The sequence below is a fragment of the Dendropsophus ebraccatus genome, chromosome 10 (assembly GCF_027789765.1).
Source record: "Dendropsophus ebraccatus isolate aDenEbr1 chromosome 10, aDenEbr1.pat, whole genome shotgun sequence".
Taxonomy (NCBI): Eukaryota; Metazoa; Chordata; class Amphibia; order Anura; family Hylidae; genus Dendropsophus; species Dendropsophus ebraccatus.
The window spans coordinates 89,100,504-89,115,803 of record NC_091463.1 but is presented as its reverse complement, the minus strand read 5'-3'; the positions used below and the strand labels follow the sequence as shown (position 1 = coordinate 89,115,803).

The 15,300-nt window shown below is 42.8% G+C and overlaps 1 protein-coding gene across 1 annotated transcript; it reads left to right on the top strand.

The window, feature by feature from the left end:
• The first annotated feature begins 6,205 nt into the window (after positions 1 to 6,205).
• LOC138766521 (uncharacterized) lies at positions 6,206 to 15,082 on the top strand. Its single transcript, XM_069944111.1, has 4 exons — positions 6,206 to 6,284; positions 9,189 to 13,517; positions 13,606 to 13,712; positions 14,512 to 15,082. Exons 1-4 carry the CDS (start codon positions 6,227 to 6,229, stop codon positions 14,575 to 14,577), a joined length of 4,560 nt encoding a protein of 1,519 aa, XP_069800212.1. The 5' UTR covers positions 6,206 to 6,226; the 3' UTR covers positions 14,578 to 15,082.
• Positions 15,083 to 15,300: the final 218 nt, after the last annotated feature.

The following is a 15,300-nucleotide window of genomic DNA, read 5'->3' as shown; positions in this document are numbered from 1 at the left end:
CCGAACGCTCCTGTCCCGCCTCCTGGTTTAAGTGCGCCACAGCCTGTGTGAGGCGCCAAGCTGCAGCTCCTCACAGACCATCACCTCACTTTAACTTTAGTCGCCAGCGGGCCAGCACCAAGTATGTATCCTTGGGGAAAGAGGGGGTTAGTGTGTGTGGAGGAGGGGGCTCAGCAGGATGGATTATGTGTGTGGAGGGGGGCTGATGGAGGATAATGTGTGTGGAGGGGGCTGATGGAGGAGGATAATGTGTGTGGAGGGGGGCTGATGGAGGATAATGTGTGTGGAGGGGGCTGATGGAGGAGGATAATGTGTGTGGAGGGGGCTGATGGAGGAGGATAATGTGTGTGGAGGGGGCTGATGGAGGAGGATAATGTGTGTGGAGGGGGCTGATGGAGGATAATGTGTGTGGAGGGGGCTGATGGAGGATAATGTGTGTGGAGGGGGGCTGATGGAGGAGGATAATGTGTGTGGAGGGGGCTGATGGAGGAGGATAATGTGTGTGGAGGGGGGCTGATGGAGGATAATGTGTGTGGAGGGGGGCTGATGGAGGAGGATAATGTGTGTGGAGGGGGCTGATGGAGGAGGATAATGTGTGTGGAGGGGGCTGATGGAGGAGGATAATGTGTGTGGAGGGGGCTGATGGAGGAGGATAATGTGTGTGGAGGGGGCTGATGGAGGAGGATAATGTGTGTGGAGGGGGGCTGATGGAGGATAATGTGTGTGGAGGGGGCTGATGGAGGAGGATAATGTGTGTGGAGGGGGCTGATGGAGGATAATGTGTGTGGAGGGGGGCTGATGGAGGAGGATAATGTGTGTGGAGGGGGCTGATGGAGGAGGATAATGTGTGTGGAGGGGGCTGATGGAGGAGGATAATGTGTGTGGAGGGGGGCTGATGGAGGATAATGTGTGTGGAGGGGGCTGATGGAGGAGGGTAATGTGTGTGGAGGGGGCTGATGGAGGAGGATAATGTGTGTGGAGGGGGCTCATGGAGGAGGGTAATGTGTGTGGAGGGGGCTGATGGAGGAGGATTATGTGTGTGGAGGGGGCTGATGGAGGATAATGTGTGTGGAGGGGGCTGATGGAGGATAATGTGTGTGGAGGGGGCTGATGGAGGAGGATAATGTGTGTGGAGGGGGCTGATGGAGGAGGATAATGTGTGTGGAGGGGGCTGATGGAGGAGGATAATGTGTGTGGAGGGGGCTCATGGAGGAGGGTAATGTGTGTGGAGGGGGCTGATGGAGGAGGATAATGTGTGTGGAGGGGGCTCATGGAGGAGGGTAATGTGTGTGGAGGGGGCTGATGGAGGAGGATTATGTGTGTGGAGGGGGCTGATGGAGGAGGATTATGTGTGTGGAGGGGGCTGATGGAGGAGGATTATGTGTGTGGAGGGGGCTGATGGAGGATAATGTGTGTGGAGGGGGCTGATGGAGGAGGATAATGTGTGTGGAGGGGGCTGATGGAGGAGGATAATGTGTGTGGAGGGGGCTGATGGAGGAGGATAATGTGTGTGGAGGGGGCTGATGGAGGAGGATAATGTGTGTGGAGGGGGCTGATGGAGGAGGATAATGTGTGTGGAGGGGGGCTGATGGAGGAGGATAATGTGTGTGGAGGGGGGCTGATGGAGGATAATGTGTGTGGAGGGGGCTGATGGAGGAGGATAATGTGTGTGGAGGGGGGCTGATGGAGGAGGATAATGTGTGTGGAGGGGGGCTGATGGAGGAGGATAATGTGTGTGGAGGGGGCTGATGGAGGAGGATAATGTGTGTGGAGGGGGCTGATGGAGGAGGATAATGTGTGTGGAGGGGGCTCATGGAGGATAATGTGTGTGGAGGGGGCTCATGGAGGAGGATAATGTGATAATGGGGTCAGGTAGTGTGTGTGTGTGTGTGTGTGTGTGTGTGGGTCAGGTAGCGTGTGTGTGGGGGAGATGGCAGTCAAGTTAATTGCAGGCTGGAGGAGAACTTTTACTATGGCGCAGCCGCATTATTACAACACTGATCATTATTACTATATGAGGACACAGCAGAGGATCCTACATACATTCAGGGGGCAACACACATACCTACCTACTCACTGAACCAAACAGTGGAATTACTACTGTATGGGAGCCTATAAATGGGAAAAGGGAAGGAAGTTGTTGTTTAAGTGCGAAGCCAAATATTTTTGTTTGGCAGGTTCTGAAGAGATGAATTGCAGCTGGAAGAAATCATCAGGGTGGCCTGGGCCGGATGGAGGAAAGGGAAAGAGAACAACTCAGATCAAAGAAGACATCACCTGTGAGTCACTGAATGAGGTTTTTGCATTTTGTAGAATGTTATCTGGTAGGAGTTCCCCGAGGTAGAAAAGGTTGGAAAACACTGGCCTAGAGGATAGGAGCTAGGGCAGACCTCCCAGAGGCTATGTGTACAGGGGGAGCTGTGAAGGAGCTGCCTGGGTAGTGGTGTGCACCACTACTGATGACCGTGACCCTGACAGGAGCCCCGGGCGGGTGGCTGACTGTGTCTGCTTAGCCGCAGTTATTATGAGGGGCAGCAATAGAGCTGGGCTAATAGAGTGATCATTGGGGTTACTAGCTTCTTCACTGGACCGGACTCCTAACCGCTTACGACGGCACTAAAGGGCCTGTGCCCCGGATGTTTTCTGACCCTAGCAACGCCCCTGCATCCAATACATTATCAGTAACCACAGCACATGGATATACTCAGCATATACTGTATATAAGTCACTTCCGAATAAAACCCATCACCTGCCTACACTAGAACAGGGATGGGGAACCTTCGGCCTTCCAGTTGTTGCAAAACTACAACTCCCATCACGCTTGGACAGCCTTCGGCTGTCCAGGCATGATGGGAATTGTAGTTTTGCAACAGCTGAAAGGCCGAAGGTTCCCCATCCCTGGCATAGAGTGTCCGACCAGTTACTAACAGTGAGCGAGCATTGCATACGAGCATACAGAGCACTGTGCAAAGTCACTATAGTAATGGGAAAGGTTTGGCGCTGGGTATATCTGGTTTATGCAGGGTGGGCCCCTAGAATAAAATATTCCCTGGTGGGCCCAAGGTAACCCAGTCTGACACTGCTCCTATCTATCTATCTATTGCTGCGCTTACACGGAGCGATAATTCGCCTGATCGTACAATTAACGATTTCGAAGTAACAATTTTTTTTTTATAGACGGAAAAATATATCGTACGGAAAAATCATTTGCGATCGTTTTGCGATCGCTTAAGCCTATCTCACACATAGGTTAAATCGGTGAACGACTGTTTACACGGAACGATCTGCGAATTTTTTGCGAATCTCTCGCTTGTCATTTGATCGTTTGCTGCGTTTACACGTACGATTATCATTCGAATTCGATCGTTATCGTGCAAATTCGAACGATAATCGTTCTGTGTAAACGCATCATATCTATTATCTATCTCCTATCTGTCTATTATCTATCTCCTATCTATCTATCTGTCTATCTCCTATCTATCTATCTCCTATCTATCTATCTATCTATCTCCTATCTATCTATCTATCTATTATCTATCTATCTATCTATCTCCTATCTATCTATCTCCTATCTATCTATCTATCTCATATCTATCTATCTATCTATCTATCTATCTATCTATCTATCTATCTATCTATCTCCTATCTATCTGTCTCCTATCTATCTCCTATCTATCTATCTATCTGTCTATCTATCTATCTATCTATCTATCTATCTATCTATCTATCTCCTATCTATCTATCTATCTATCTATCTATCTATCTATCTCCCTCTCTATCTATCTATCTATCTATCTATCTATCTATCTATCTCCTATCTATCTGTCTCCTATCTATCTCCTATCTATCTATCTATCTATCTGTCTATCTATCTATCTATCTATCTATCTATCTATCTATCTATTATCTATCTATCTATCTATCTCCTATCTATCTATCTCCTATCTATCTCCTATCTATCTATCTATCTGTCTATCTATCTATCTATCTATCTATCTATCTATCTATCTATCTATCTCCTATCTATCTATCTATCTATCTATCTCCTATCTATCTATCTGTCTATCTGTCTATCTATCTATCTATATATCTATTATCTAGCTATTATCTATCTTTCTATCTATCTATCTAGTTCAAATATATTCCACGGCACAACGGAAAACTTAAATCGTGAAAAAAGTTTTATTCCATTAAAGGTGCAGATAACATGTGCAGCACAGCAAAATTCAAAAGGTGCAACGTTTCGACGGTCTCTACACCGTCCTTTTCAAGCATGCTTGAAAAGGACGGTGTAGAGACCGTCGAAACGTTGCACCTTTTGAATTTTGCTGTGCTGCACATGTTATCTGCACCTTTAATGGAATAAAACTTTTTTCACGATTTAAGTTTTCCGTTGTGCCGTGGAATATATTTGAACTATTGAAGTGGAGTCCATGGTCAGGACTTATCTACAGGCACCGGGCCAACACCTTGACTGCTGAAGTGCTGCTCTATGATCATCTTGTGCTGCTATCTATCTATCTATCTATCTATCTCTATCTATCTATCTATCTATCTATCTATCTATCTATCTATCTCCTATCTATCTATCTATCTATCTATCTCCTATCTATCTATCTCCTATCTATCTATCTATCTATCTCCTATCTATCTATCTCCTATCTATCTATCTACCTATCTATCTATCTATCTATCTATCTATCTATCTATCTATCTATCTATCTCTATCTATCTCCTATCTATCTATCTCCTATCTATCTATCTCCTATCTATCTATCTACCTATCTATCTATCTATCTATCTTCTATCTATCTATCTATCTATCTATCTATCTCCTATCTATCTATCTATCTATCTATCTATCTATCTCCTATCTATCTATCTATCTATCTATCTATCTATCTATCTAATCTCTATCTGTCTATCTATCTATCTATCTATCTATCTATCTTCTATCTATCTCCTATCTATCTATCTATCTATCTATCTATCTATCTATCTCCTATCTATCTATCTTCTATCTATCTCCTATCTATCTATCTATCTATCTATCTATCTATCTATCTCCTATCTATCTATCTATCTATCTCCTATCTATCTATCTATCTATCTATCTAGCTCCTATCTATCTATCTATCTATCTATCTATCTCCTATCTATCTATCTATCTATCTATCTCCTATCTCTTATCTATCTATCTATCTATCTATCTCCTATCTATCTATCTATCTATCTCCTATCTATCTATCTATCTATCTATCTCCTATCTATCTATCTATCTATCTATCTCCTATCTATCTATCTCCTATCTATCTCCTATCTATCTATCTCCTATCTATCTATCTCCTATCTATCTCCTATCTATCTATCTATCTATCTATCTATCTATCTATCTATCTATCTTCTATCTATCTATCTATCTATCTATCTATCTATCTATCTATCTATCTATCTATCTATCTATCTTCTATCTATCTATCTATCTATCTATCTATCTATCTCCTATCTATCTATCTCCTATCTATCTCCTATCTATCTATCTATCTATCTATCTCCTATCTATCTATCTCCTATCTATCTATCTATCTATCTCCTATCTATCTATCTCCTATCTATCTATCTATCTATCTATCTATCTATCTCCTATCTATCTATCTATCTATCTATCTTCTATCTATCTATCTATCTATCTATCTATCTATCTCCTATCTATCTATCTCCTATCTATCTCCTATCTATCTATCTATCTATCTATCTCCTATCTATCTATCTCCTATCTATCTATCTATCTATCTCCTATCTATCTATCTCCTATCTATCTATCTATCTATCTATCTATCTATCTATCTATCTATTATCTATCTATGTATCTATCTATCTATTTATCTATCTCTCTCACACATTGTTCCATCGTTCTCTCTATCCCAGCCTCCCATGTATGCGGTGTATAACGTTTTCGGCTCCATCTCTGTGTATATAAACAGTTCCACCCTGGCAGCAGATAAGAAGGACTAGTCATGGCACAGGAGGGCCCTTCAGTAGCGGCACTCCCTCTTACCTATTGTGTGCTGGATGAGAGGGATCTGTACAGTTTACAGAAGAGATGCCTCATCCTGACATCAAAATTAAGTCACTGCCCCACCCATCGAATTAATCCCGGCATATAAAACGCTATTCAGGGGATAAGAGTCATTTTATAAGGATTATAGTAACTGTGAGAAGTGCCATGAAATCCCCAGGACTATGTGCTGCCACGCCGGCGCTGCTCCTCATCCTCCTAGCTGGTAAGTCTACACTGTATACAGTATATAGCTACAGGCAATGGTGACTGCCTGAGATGTGATATCACTGGCTGTAGAACTTCTAGGCTGAGGGTCCGATCTTATTCTTGTATCAGGATGAAGGTGAAATAGAAGGACTTTTTGTGAAGGTGACTGTAAGGCAAAGTATATGAGGGGATCTGTTATTGTAAGGAGGCCTGAAAGGGCGTTGTGGACCCTAAATGAAGGTGAGAAGCTGGTATTGACCTCATAAGACTAGCGCATTGACTTAATGTGATAGTAAAAGTATAATTAAAAGAGTACCCCGGAGAAAAAAAAACAACTGATGTCATAAAGTTATACAGATTTGTAAATTACATCTATTTAAAAAGTTTTTCAGCACTTATCAGCTACCGTATGTCCTGCAGGAAGTGGTGTATTCTTTCCAGTTTGACACAGTGCTCTCTGCTGACACCTCTGTCCATGTCAGGAACTGTCCAGAGCAGCAGCAAATCCCCATTAAAAAAAAAAAAACTCTCCTGCTCTGGACAGTTCCTGACATGGACAGAGGTAGCAACAGAGAGCACTGTGTCAGACTGGAAAGAATACACCATTTCCTGCAGGACATACAGCAGCTGATAAGTACAGGAAGTCTTGAGATATTTACATAGGAGTAATTTATTAATCTGTATAACTTTCTGACACCAGTTCATTTTAAAACAATTTTTTTCTTCCGAAGTACCCCTTTAACTTTATGTGAGTCTAAGAGTATGGCACTGAACTTATGTGAGGGTAAATATATGGCATCGACCTTAAAGGGGTTATGTAGGAAACATAGCTGCTTTCTTCCAGAAATAGACGTTGTGATGGATTGCAGCTAAATGACATTTAAGAGAAGCAGTCGAGTTGTAGTACAATGCACAACCTGAAGACAAGGGCGGCACTATTTCTGGAAGAAAAAAGCTATGTTTTTTTAAATTCTGCATTAACCCTTTAGGTAAAGAATATAGCACTGAGCTCATGTTATGGAAGCAATGTGTTATTGATCTTGGATAATGGCGGCATTGGTCTGGTGTGAGGTTCAGAATGTGGCATTGGTCTGGTGTGAGGGTGAGAATGTGGCATTGGTCTGGTGTCAGGGTGAGAATGTGGCATTGGTCTGGTGTGAGGGTGAGAATGTGGCATTGGTCTGGTGTCAGGGTGAGAATGTGGCATTGGTCTGGTGTGAGGGTGAGAATGTGGCATTGGTCTGGTGTCAGGGTGAGAATGTGGCATTGGTCTGGTGTGAGAATGTGGCATTGGTCTGTTGTCAGGGTGAGAATGTGGCATTGGTCTGTTGTCAGGGTGAGAATGTGGCATTGGTCTGTTGTCAGGGTGAGAATGTGGCATTGGTCTGTTGTCAGGGTGAGAATGTGGCATTGGTCTGTTGTCAGGGTGAGAATGTGGCATTGGTCTGTTGTCAGGGTGAGAATGTGGCATTGGTCTGTTGTCAGGGTGAGAATGTGGCATTGGTCTGTTGTCAGGGTGAGAACGTGGCATTGGTCTGTTGTCAGGGTGAGAATGTGGCATTGGTCTGTTGTCAGGGTGAGAATGTGGCATTGGTCTGTTGTCAGGGTGAGAATGTGGCATTGGTCTGTTGTCAGGGTGAGAATGTGGCATTGGTCTGTTGTCAGGGTGAGAACGTGGCATTGGTCTGTTGTCAGGGTGAGAATGTGGCATTGGTCTGTTGTCAGGGTGAGAATGTGGCATTGGTCTGAGATGATCAGTCCTTTATTTCAATAGGAAAGGGGCCATCAACTATTATCAGTTTGTGGTTGTTACTTATATACCCAGGGAACCGAGGGTCAGCCATATTGCCAACATGCCCAACCAGTATGGGTCTAATACTCCTTCTAAAATCAACTGAAAAGAGCTAAAATGTGCGTGTTGAAGATAATCCAAATGCAACAATCTATCCCAACGAGCCCCACCATATCTGACAATTCAGTTGTATGGCGACACTTATTCTACCGTTGCAGGTACAGTATATGGTTATCACTGGACAAAAAACATGTCTCCAAGGTTGCACATAGTATACGCTCTGGCCGGGATCTCTTGCGGCACCGTAGAAAACTGACATGTCCCTGTCAGTGCACACTATGGAGCGGGTTGCTCCGGCCGCTTGCTCCAAAGTGTGCAGTGGGTAGTTCTGATGCAGGCGCACGCGGATACCCCCGCATCAGAACTCTGCAGCAGATGATCTTTTCAGAGACCGGCTGTTCCTGGCAGGGTCACGGAACGGCCAGTCTCTTACATTGTGTGAACATAGCCTAACAATGTAAACCTCATTTTATGGATTTCTATAGATTTTTGTTAGGACTTTACTAATTTTGCTAGTTTTTGTGTCCCTGCAGTCCAAGACCCTTAACATATTTATTATTCTGTCATTCTACCATATCTGGGTGAGGGTTAGATTTCATGACTTTCAGTTTTTATTGGTATTAGTTGGGATTTGTAAAATGTTTTAATTCCTGTTTTTGAGGAGTGAGTTGAACATTAACTTTTCTGGGAGAAAGCGGCCATGTTCTTCTACGCCTGGATAACCCTTTTAACTAGTTCCACCATAGATTACAGCTGATCACTAGGGGTCCTAGCAGCAGGGAACAAAAATGGCTGTCCTGGGTTTTTATTTTTTTCAAAAATAGCGCCACTCTTGCTGCTGGCTGTGCTAAGTATTACAAGTCAGCTCTGTTACAGTAACTTGAATGGGGCAGCTCTGTATTACTACAGCAGATTTTGTAATGATGTTACTGGAAATAAAGCTTGCTCTTGCTTTGTTATTGTGCTTTCTCTGACAGCTTTTTATATGATTTTTTTGGTATCTAATGAATGGATGAGACCTGTATTATCTTCACACTGAAGTTTCTTACATTATGTTACTTTCCACAGGGCAGAATATTGAAGCCGGCATAGTTGACACCATTAGTAACATAGTAGGCATATTTACCGGTACAACAGATTCTCCTGAAGTTCACACAGCCAGCGGTCAACCAGAAGAGGCAACCACATGGATTTATGTTACCGACTTCAGCAGTGAACCAGAGGAGACACTGTCTACAAGTATTGCTCCTCTTACTGTAACCAGTAGTCAACCAGAGGAGACCACGTATATAACTATTCTTCCCACAAATAAAACCAGTAGTCGACCAGAGGAGACCACATATATAACTTTTCTTCCTACGAATGAAACCAGTAGTCAACCAGAGAATACCACATATATAACTATTCTTCCCACAAATGAAACCAGTAGTCAACCAGAGGAGACCACATATATAACTATTCTTCCCACTAATGAAACCAGTGGTCAACCAGAAGAGACCACAAATATGAGTACTCTCCCCACCAACATAAACAGTAGTCAACCAGAACTTACCACATATATAAGTAATCTCTCCGCCAGCAAAACCAGTGGTCAACCAGAAGAGACCACAAATATAAGTACTTTCCCCACCAATAAAATCAGTAGTCAACCTGAGGTTGTCACCTATATAACTACTCTTCCCAACGATAAAACCGGTAGTCAACCAGAAGAGACCACAGACACAAGTACTCTCCACACTAATATTATCAGTAGTCAACCAGAAGAAATTACAAAAAGAAACAATCTTCCTACCAGCAAAACAAGTAGTCAACCAGAGGAGACCACGTATATAACTACTCATCCCAATGATGAAACCAGTAGTCAGTCAGAAGAGACCACAAATATAAGTATGTTTCCTATCAATGGAATAAGTAGTCAACCAGAATATACAACTGAGACAACAACTCTTTCCTTCACCAGTGGTCAACCAAAAGAAACCAGGAATATAAGTACTTGGTCCATTACTGAAACCAGTTTAGGACCAGAAGAAAAGACCTCTACACCATTAGCAACGAAAAGCAACAGTCAACTAGGTGGGACTTCTGGAACCAACAATGACCCAAAATCAAATATGGTGACTACTCCTTCTTCCAGTATACCACCAGCGCTAAATACCGGTAGCCTCTCTACATCAGCTGCTCCTCAGTCAGTATTAAATGAAAGCTCAACTACGTCCATTCTTACATCAACATCAGTGTTCCACAATGACATTAGTGTCCTTCCACCATCAACAAATCAACCATCAGTAAGTACAAAAACATCAACATTGTCTACTGAACCAAAGACTTTTTCTCAAGTTGGAGCATCTAGCACTCAAGTAGGAGCAACTAGTTCCCAGACTATGGCACCTAGTGTTCCCCTGATATCAGTCAATGTCCCACTAATGTCAGGTACTTCCCAACCAGGAACAACATTGATTCAAGCATCTTCTCAAAACAACTCATCTACGACCTCTGTTACAGCACCACCAAGTATGATACCTTCTCAAAGTACAATGGACTCGTCTAGTACTTTCTCTCAAGATTATAAAACTGAAACAGTCACACAAGCAAGTTCACTGGTTTCAACCAAAGACATCACAATGACTTCTTCCAGTAATGATCAATCACCAGGAACTAATGACACAACTGCATCTCCTAGCCGTGGTAGCACCAACCCTCATACTACTGTGAACAATTCATCCTCTTCAAGTTCTCCCATTACTAGGAGTTTTAGCACCTCTACTAGCATTGATGCCAGTAATCCAATAATTAAGACCAGTAGCACAGTAACAGCATCACCTAGCAGTATGACGACCAACTCTTCCAATAGTGTCACAAATAAGGATCCAACATCAACTAGAAGTCAACTATTATCAGGCAATGGTACAATATCACCAACATATAGTAACAAGGTGAATAATTCAGATAGTACTCCCAGTGCCCAGACTATTCCACCCAGTATACCTCTGATATCAGCCAGTGTCCCACTAACATCAGGCATATCACAACTGGGCTCAACCTTGATTCAGCCATCTTCTGAAAACAAGTCATCTACATCCTCTGTTACAGTAGCACCAAGTGTGACACCTACTCAAAGTACGATGAATGCTTCTAGTAGTTTCACAGAAGATTCTAAAACTGAAACAGTCACACAACCAAGTACATTGGTTGCAACCAGTAATAAGAGCCAATCAACAGGCACTGATACCACAACAGCTATGTCTAGCGACAGTGGTATTGGCCCCCACATTACTATAAGTAATTCATCAACATCCTTAGGTTCTCGCAGTATCAGGAGCTTCACCACATCTTCTGGTAACAATGCCAGTAATCCACTAACTCAGTCTAACACCACACTAAGAGCATCATCAAGTAATATTATGACCACCTCCAATACTATTACGAATAAGAATCCAACATCAACTAGTAGTCAACCACCATCAAACAGTGGCACGACTATATCAACATACAGTAACAAGGTGAATTATTCAGCTACTACAATCAGTGGCCAGACTATGGCACCCAGTGTTCCCCTGATATCAACCAACACCCCACTAACATCAGGCACTTCCCAACTGGGATCAACCTTGATTCAACCATCTTCTCGAAGCAACTCATCTACAATTTCTGTTACAGCAGCACCGAGTATAACACCTACTCAAAGCACAGTGGACTCTACTAGTAAGCTCACACAAGGTTCTAAAACTGAAACAGTCGCACATCCAAGTGCATTGGTTTCAACTAAAGATGACATGATGACTCCTTCCAGTAATGACAGCCAGTCACCAAGAACTAATAGCACAACAGCACTTCCTAGCGGTGGTAGCACCGACCCTCTTACTACTATGAACAATTCATCATCATCTTCAATTTCTCCCATTACTAGGAGTTTCATCACATCTACTGGTTATGATACTGGTAATCCACCAACTCAGTCCAGTACCACAGTAACAGCATCATCTGGCATGACCAACTCTTCCAGTAGAGCTACAAGTAAAAATCCAGCATCAACTGGTAGTCAACCATCATCAGACAATAGCATTACTACATCAACATATAGCAACACAGCAAATTATTCAGATACTGATATCAGTGCCGAGACTATGGCTCCCAGTTTTCCTCTCATATCAACCAATGACCCACAACTGGGATCAACCTTGATTCAACCATCTTCTCAAAACAACTCATCTACATCCTTAGTTACAGCAGCACCGGGTATGACAACTACTCCAACTACAATAGACTCTTCTAGTAGTATCACACAAGGTACTAACACTGAAACAGTCACACAACCAAGTACGTTGGTCACAACCAAAGACGCAATGATGATTTCTTTCAGTAATGAAAGACAATCACCAGAAACTAATAGCACGACAGCATTTCCAAGCGGTGGTGGCACTGGCCGTCATGCTACCATGAGCAATTCATCAACTTCTTTAAGTTCATCGGTGTCTCCCAAACCTACTTCTGGTAGTGATGCCGGCAATCCAGTAACTCAGACCAGTACCACACTAACACCTTCTGATGGCAGCATTACCAACCAGGCAGCTATGAATGGCACAGTGACAACAACTTCCAGTAATGGGATCAATAACTCAGCAATTACAAATCTCTCAGGAACATCTTCTATTTCTTCTACAATAGCCACAAGTCCAACAATAACTTCCTTTGGTAATGTCCTTGGTGCCTCAGGCATGTCTTCTGATGCTACTACTGAATCACCTACTACTGTGATTGATGAAACCTCATCTTCTAATTCCTCCATCATCCCAACCCCGAACAGTAGTGTTGTGACAACTTCAAGTCATACTTCCGGACGAACTTCATTGGGCTTAGGAAGTTTTACACAGTCATCGACATCCACAACCACGGAAGGGGTAACCCCATTTCACAATAAAACCAGTATCCAGTCAGTGTCAACCAGTAGCACAGCAGCAGCTTCCAGTGGACCTACTGTCACCACTAGTCCCCCACTCGACATGGCTAAAGCAGTATCGTCTTCCATGTCATCAACATCCAAAATTACAACAATGGCTTCCAGTGTCAACGCAACATCAACAAGTGGCACAATAGCCCCACACAGTGGTATTACCCATAGTTCCACAGTTACAATAAGTGCATCACCCATCTCATCTACTTCAACGCAAAGAACTATGATGAACTTGACAAGTAACTCAGAGGTACCAACCAGCAGCACATCCAGTTCTCCCAGCAATCCAACGTCTTCATCGTCCACCATTCCTGGCTCCACTACACACATACTGTCCACTACTGGTACCAAGTCTTCAGCAGAAGGAACCAACTCAGCTTCATCTTCACAAGTGACACTATCCTCTTCATTTACCAACAACCCAAGCACCCAGGGCAAGAATTCAGGTAAATGAATATATCATAGACAAATACATGGGATTTAAAGGTAAAATAGATTAGTGTGAATTAATATGTAACTTGCTCCCTCATTCAGATGCCACCACCAATGGTTCCACCAATCTACTGGCTCCTTGGAAGATTATTGTCATCTGCTTGGCTGTTGGTGTTGGTACTTTCCTTATCGTTGGAGGAGCATTATCAGTAAGTCCTGCTCTGAGCTCAAATTGAGAATTTACAGACATTTGGGGCAAAAGAACAAATAGGTTCCAGACCTGAGTGATCATTGGGGTCTCTTTCCGTGTATATTCTAGCTATTATAAGTAGCAGGTTGTAATAAGAGCAAGACAGAGCAGACAATGTAAAGTGTAGCTCCGACCGCACTTTACATTGTCGGGGATGGTAAATTGGAATGCGGGCGCACCCATATGTGCTCGACATTCAAATTTAAAAGAAATTAATTTCATCCGGACGGTACTGCAGTACCGGCTGGGATGAACTTCACTGTCACAGAATGGCTGATGTCTTACGTTGTGTGAACCTGGCCTAAAAAAGAGTCCCACTGACTTTGGCAGAACCAGTCAACTATCTAATATGTATAGAGGCCTCCTGACTCTTCTTGACAGGTAATGTTGACTCCAGGGCAGAACCTCTCCGATAGAGCAACCCGATACTTCCCCCTCCTGACGTTCCCGCTCCCGATACCGGTCCTGCCATGGAGAAATCACCGCTCAATATGCAAATGAGAAGAGATGAGTCCGATGTCCGTAGGAAATCACTGGAGCAGCGATTTCTACACGGCAGGATTGGATTATGGACTGTCAGGAGAGGGTAAGTATCGATGGGCTCTATCAGGGGTTGTGTGGGTTCCCGATACGCTTATTAATATCCTTACAACTAATAGCAATCAATCCAAATGCTAGAATATGACAACCACAAAGGTAACGCCATATAAGATTTTTATGAAGATACGCCATCTCTAACCATCCCGTTTATTTTACAGGCAATACACTATTTCCGAAGACTTAAAGGAACGAACCGCTATGTTGTCTCAGGTTCCTTCATTTAGGTGGCGGGCCGGACTACCTCAGACTTAAAGTGCCCAAACACCTTACATTAAAGTGGACAATCTCAACCAAATGATCGTTCTACCGTGGAAGCAACAGTGTTATGTCCAATGAGGTTTCGTCATAATATAATATATGTAATATACTGCCACTACTGGCCAACGAGAGTATTATATCATAAAGGTATAGATGACTGTCATTGAGTTTATGTATTTATTTAAGAGATGGATGTTACATAATTTGACACCCTATGGCCACTGTACATGTTATAGAAGCTCCGCTATATAGAAGACAGTGTGAGGGTGACATCCAGAGGTAGATGTGTGTATTACATCTATTATATATTTATAATGTCGGGTGATATGATGTAAGCATTTCCTGTTTAACTGATACCCGAAGTGATGCAGCATTGCTGGTCGGTGCTGGCGCTTTACATGCTATGTAACAAAGGTTTTATAATAACTGTATTATATAATTTATTTTTTTATTGGTATCTTAAAGTTACAGTGTGCAATTTTATGATATGCAGCAAATGTATAAAAGATTATTAAAAAACAAACAAACAATATGGCAGCATCTGTGTCAGTCATTAGAAGAGACAGTGTTAATTGTTGCTTTTATAATTGCGCAATGCGGATCAGTAGAACGGATGATGTTGAAAATTACCAATATGACACATGCAAAGACCCTATAAGAGTGTTAACAAGAGAGTGGCCCCTGTAGAG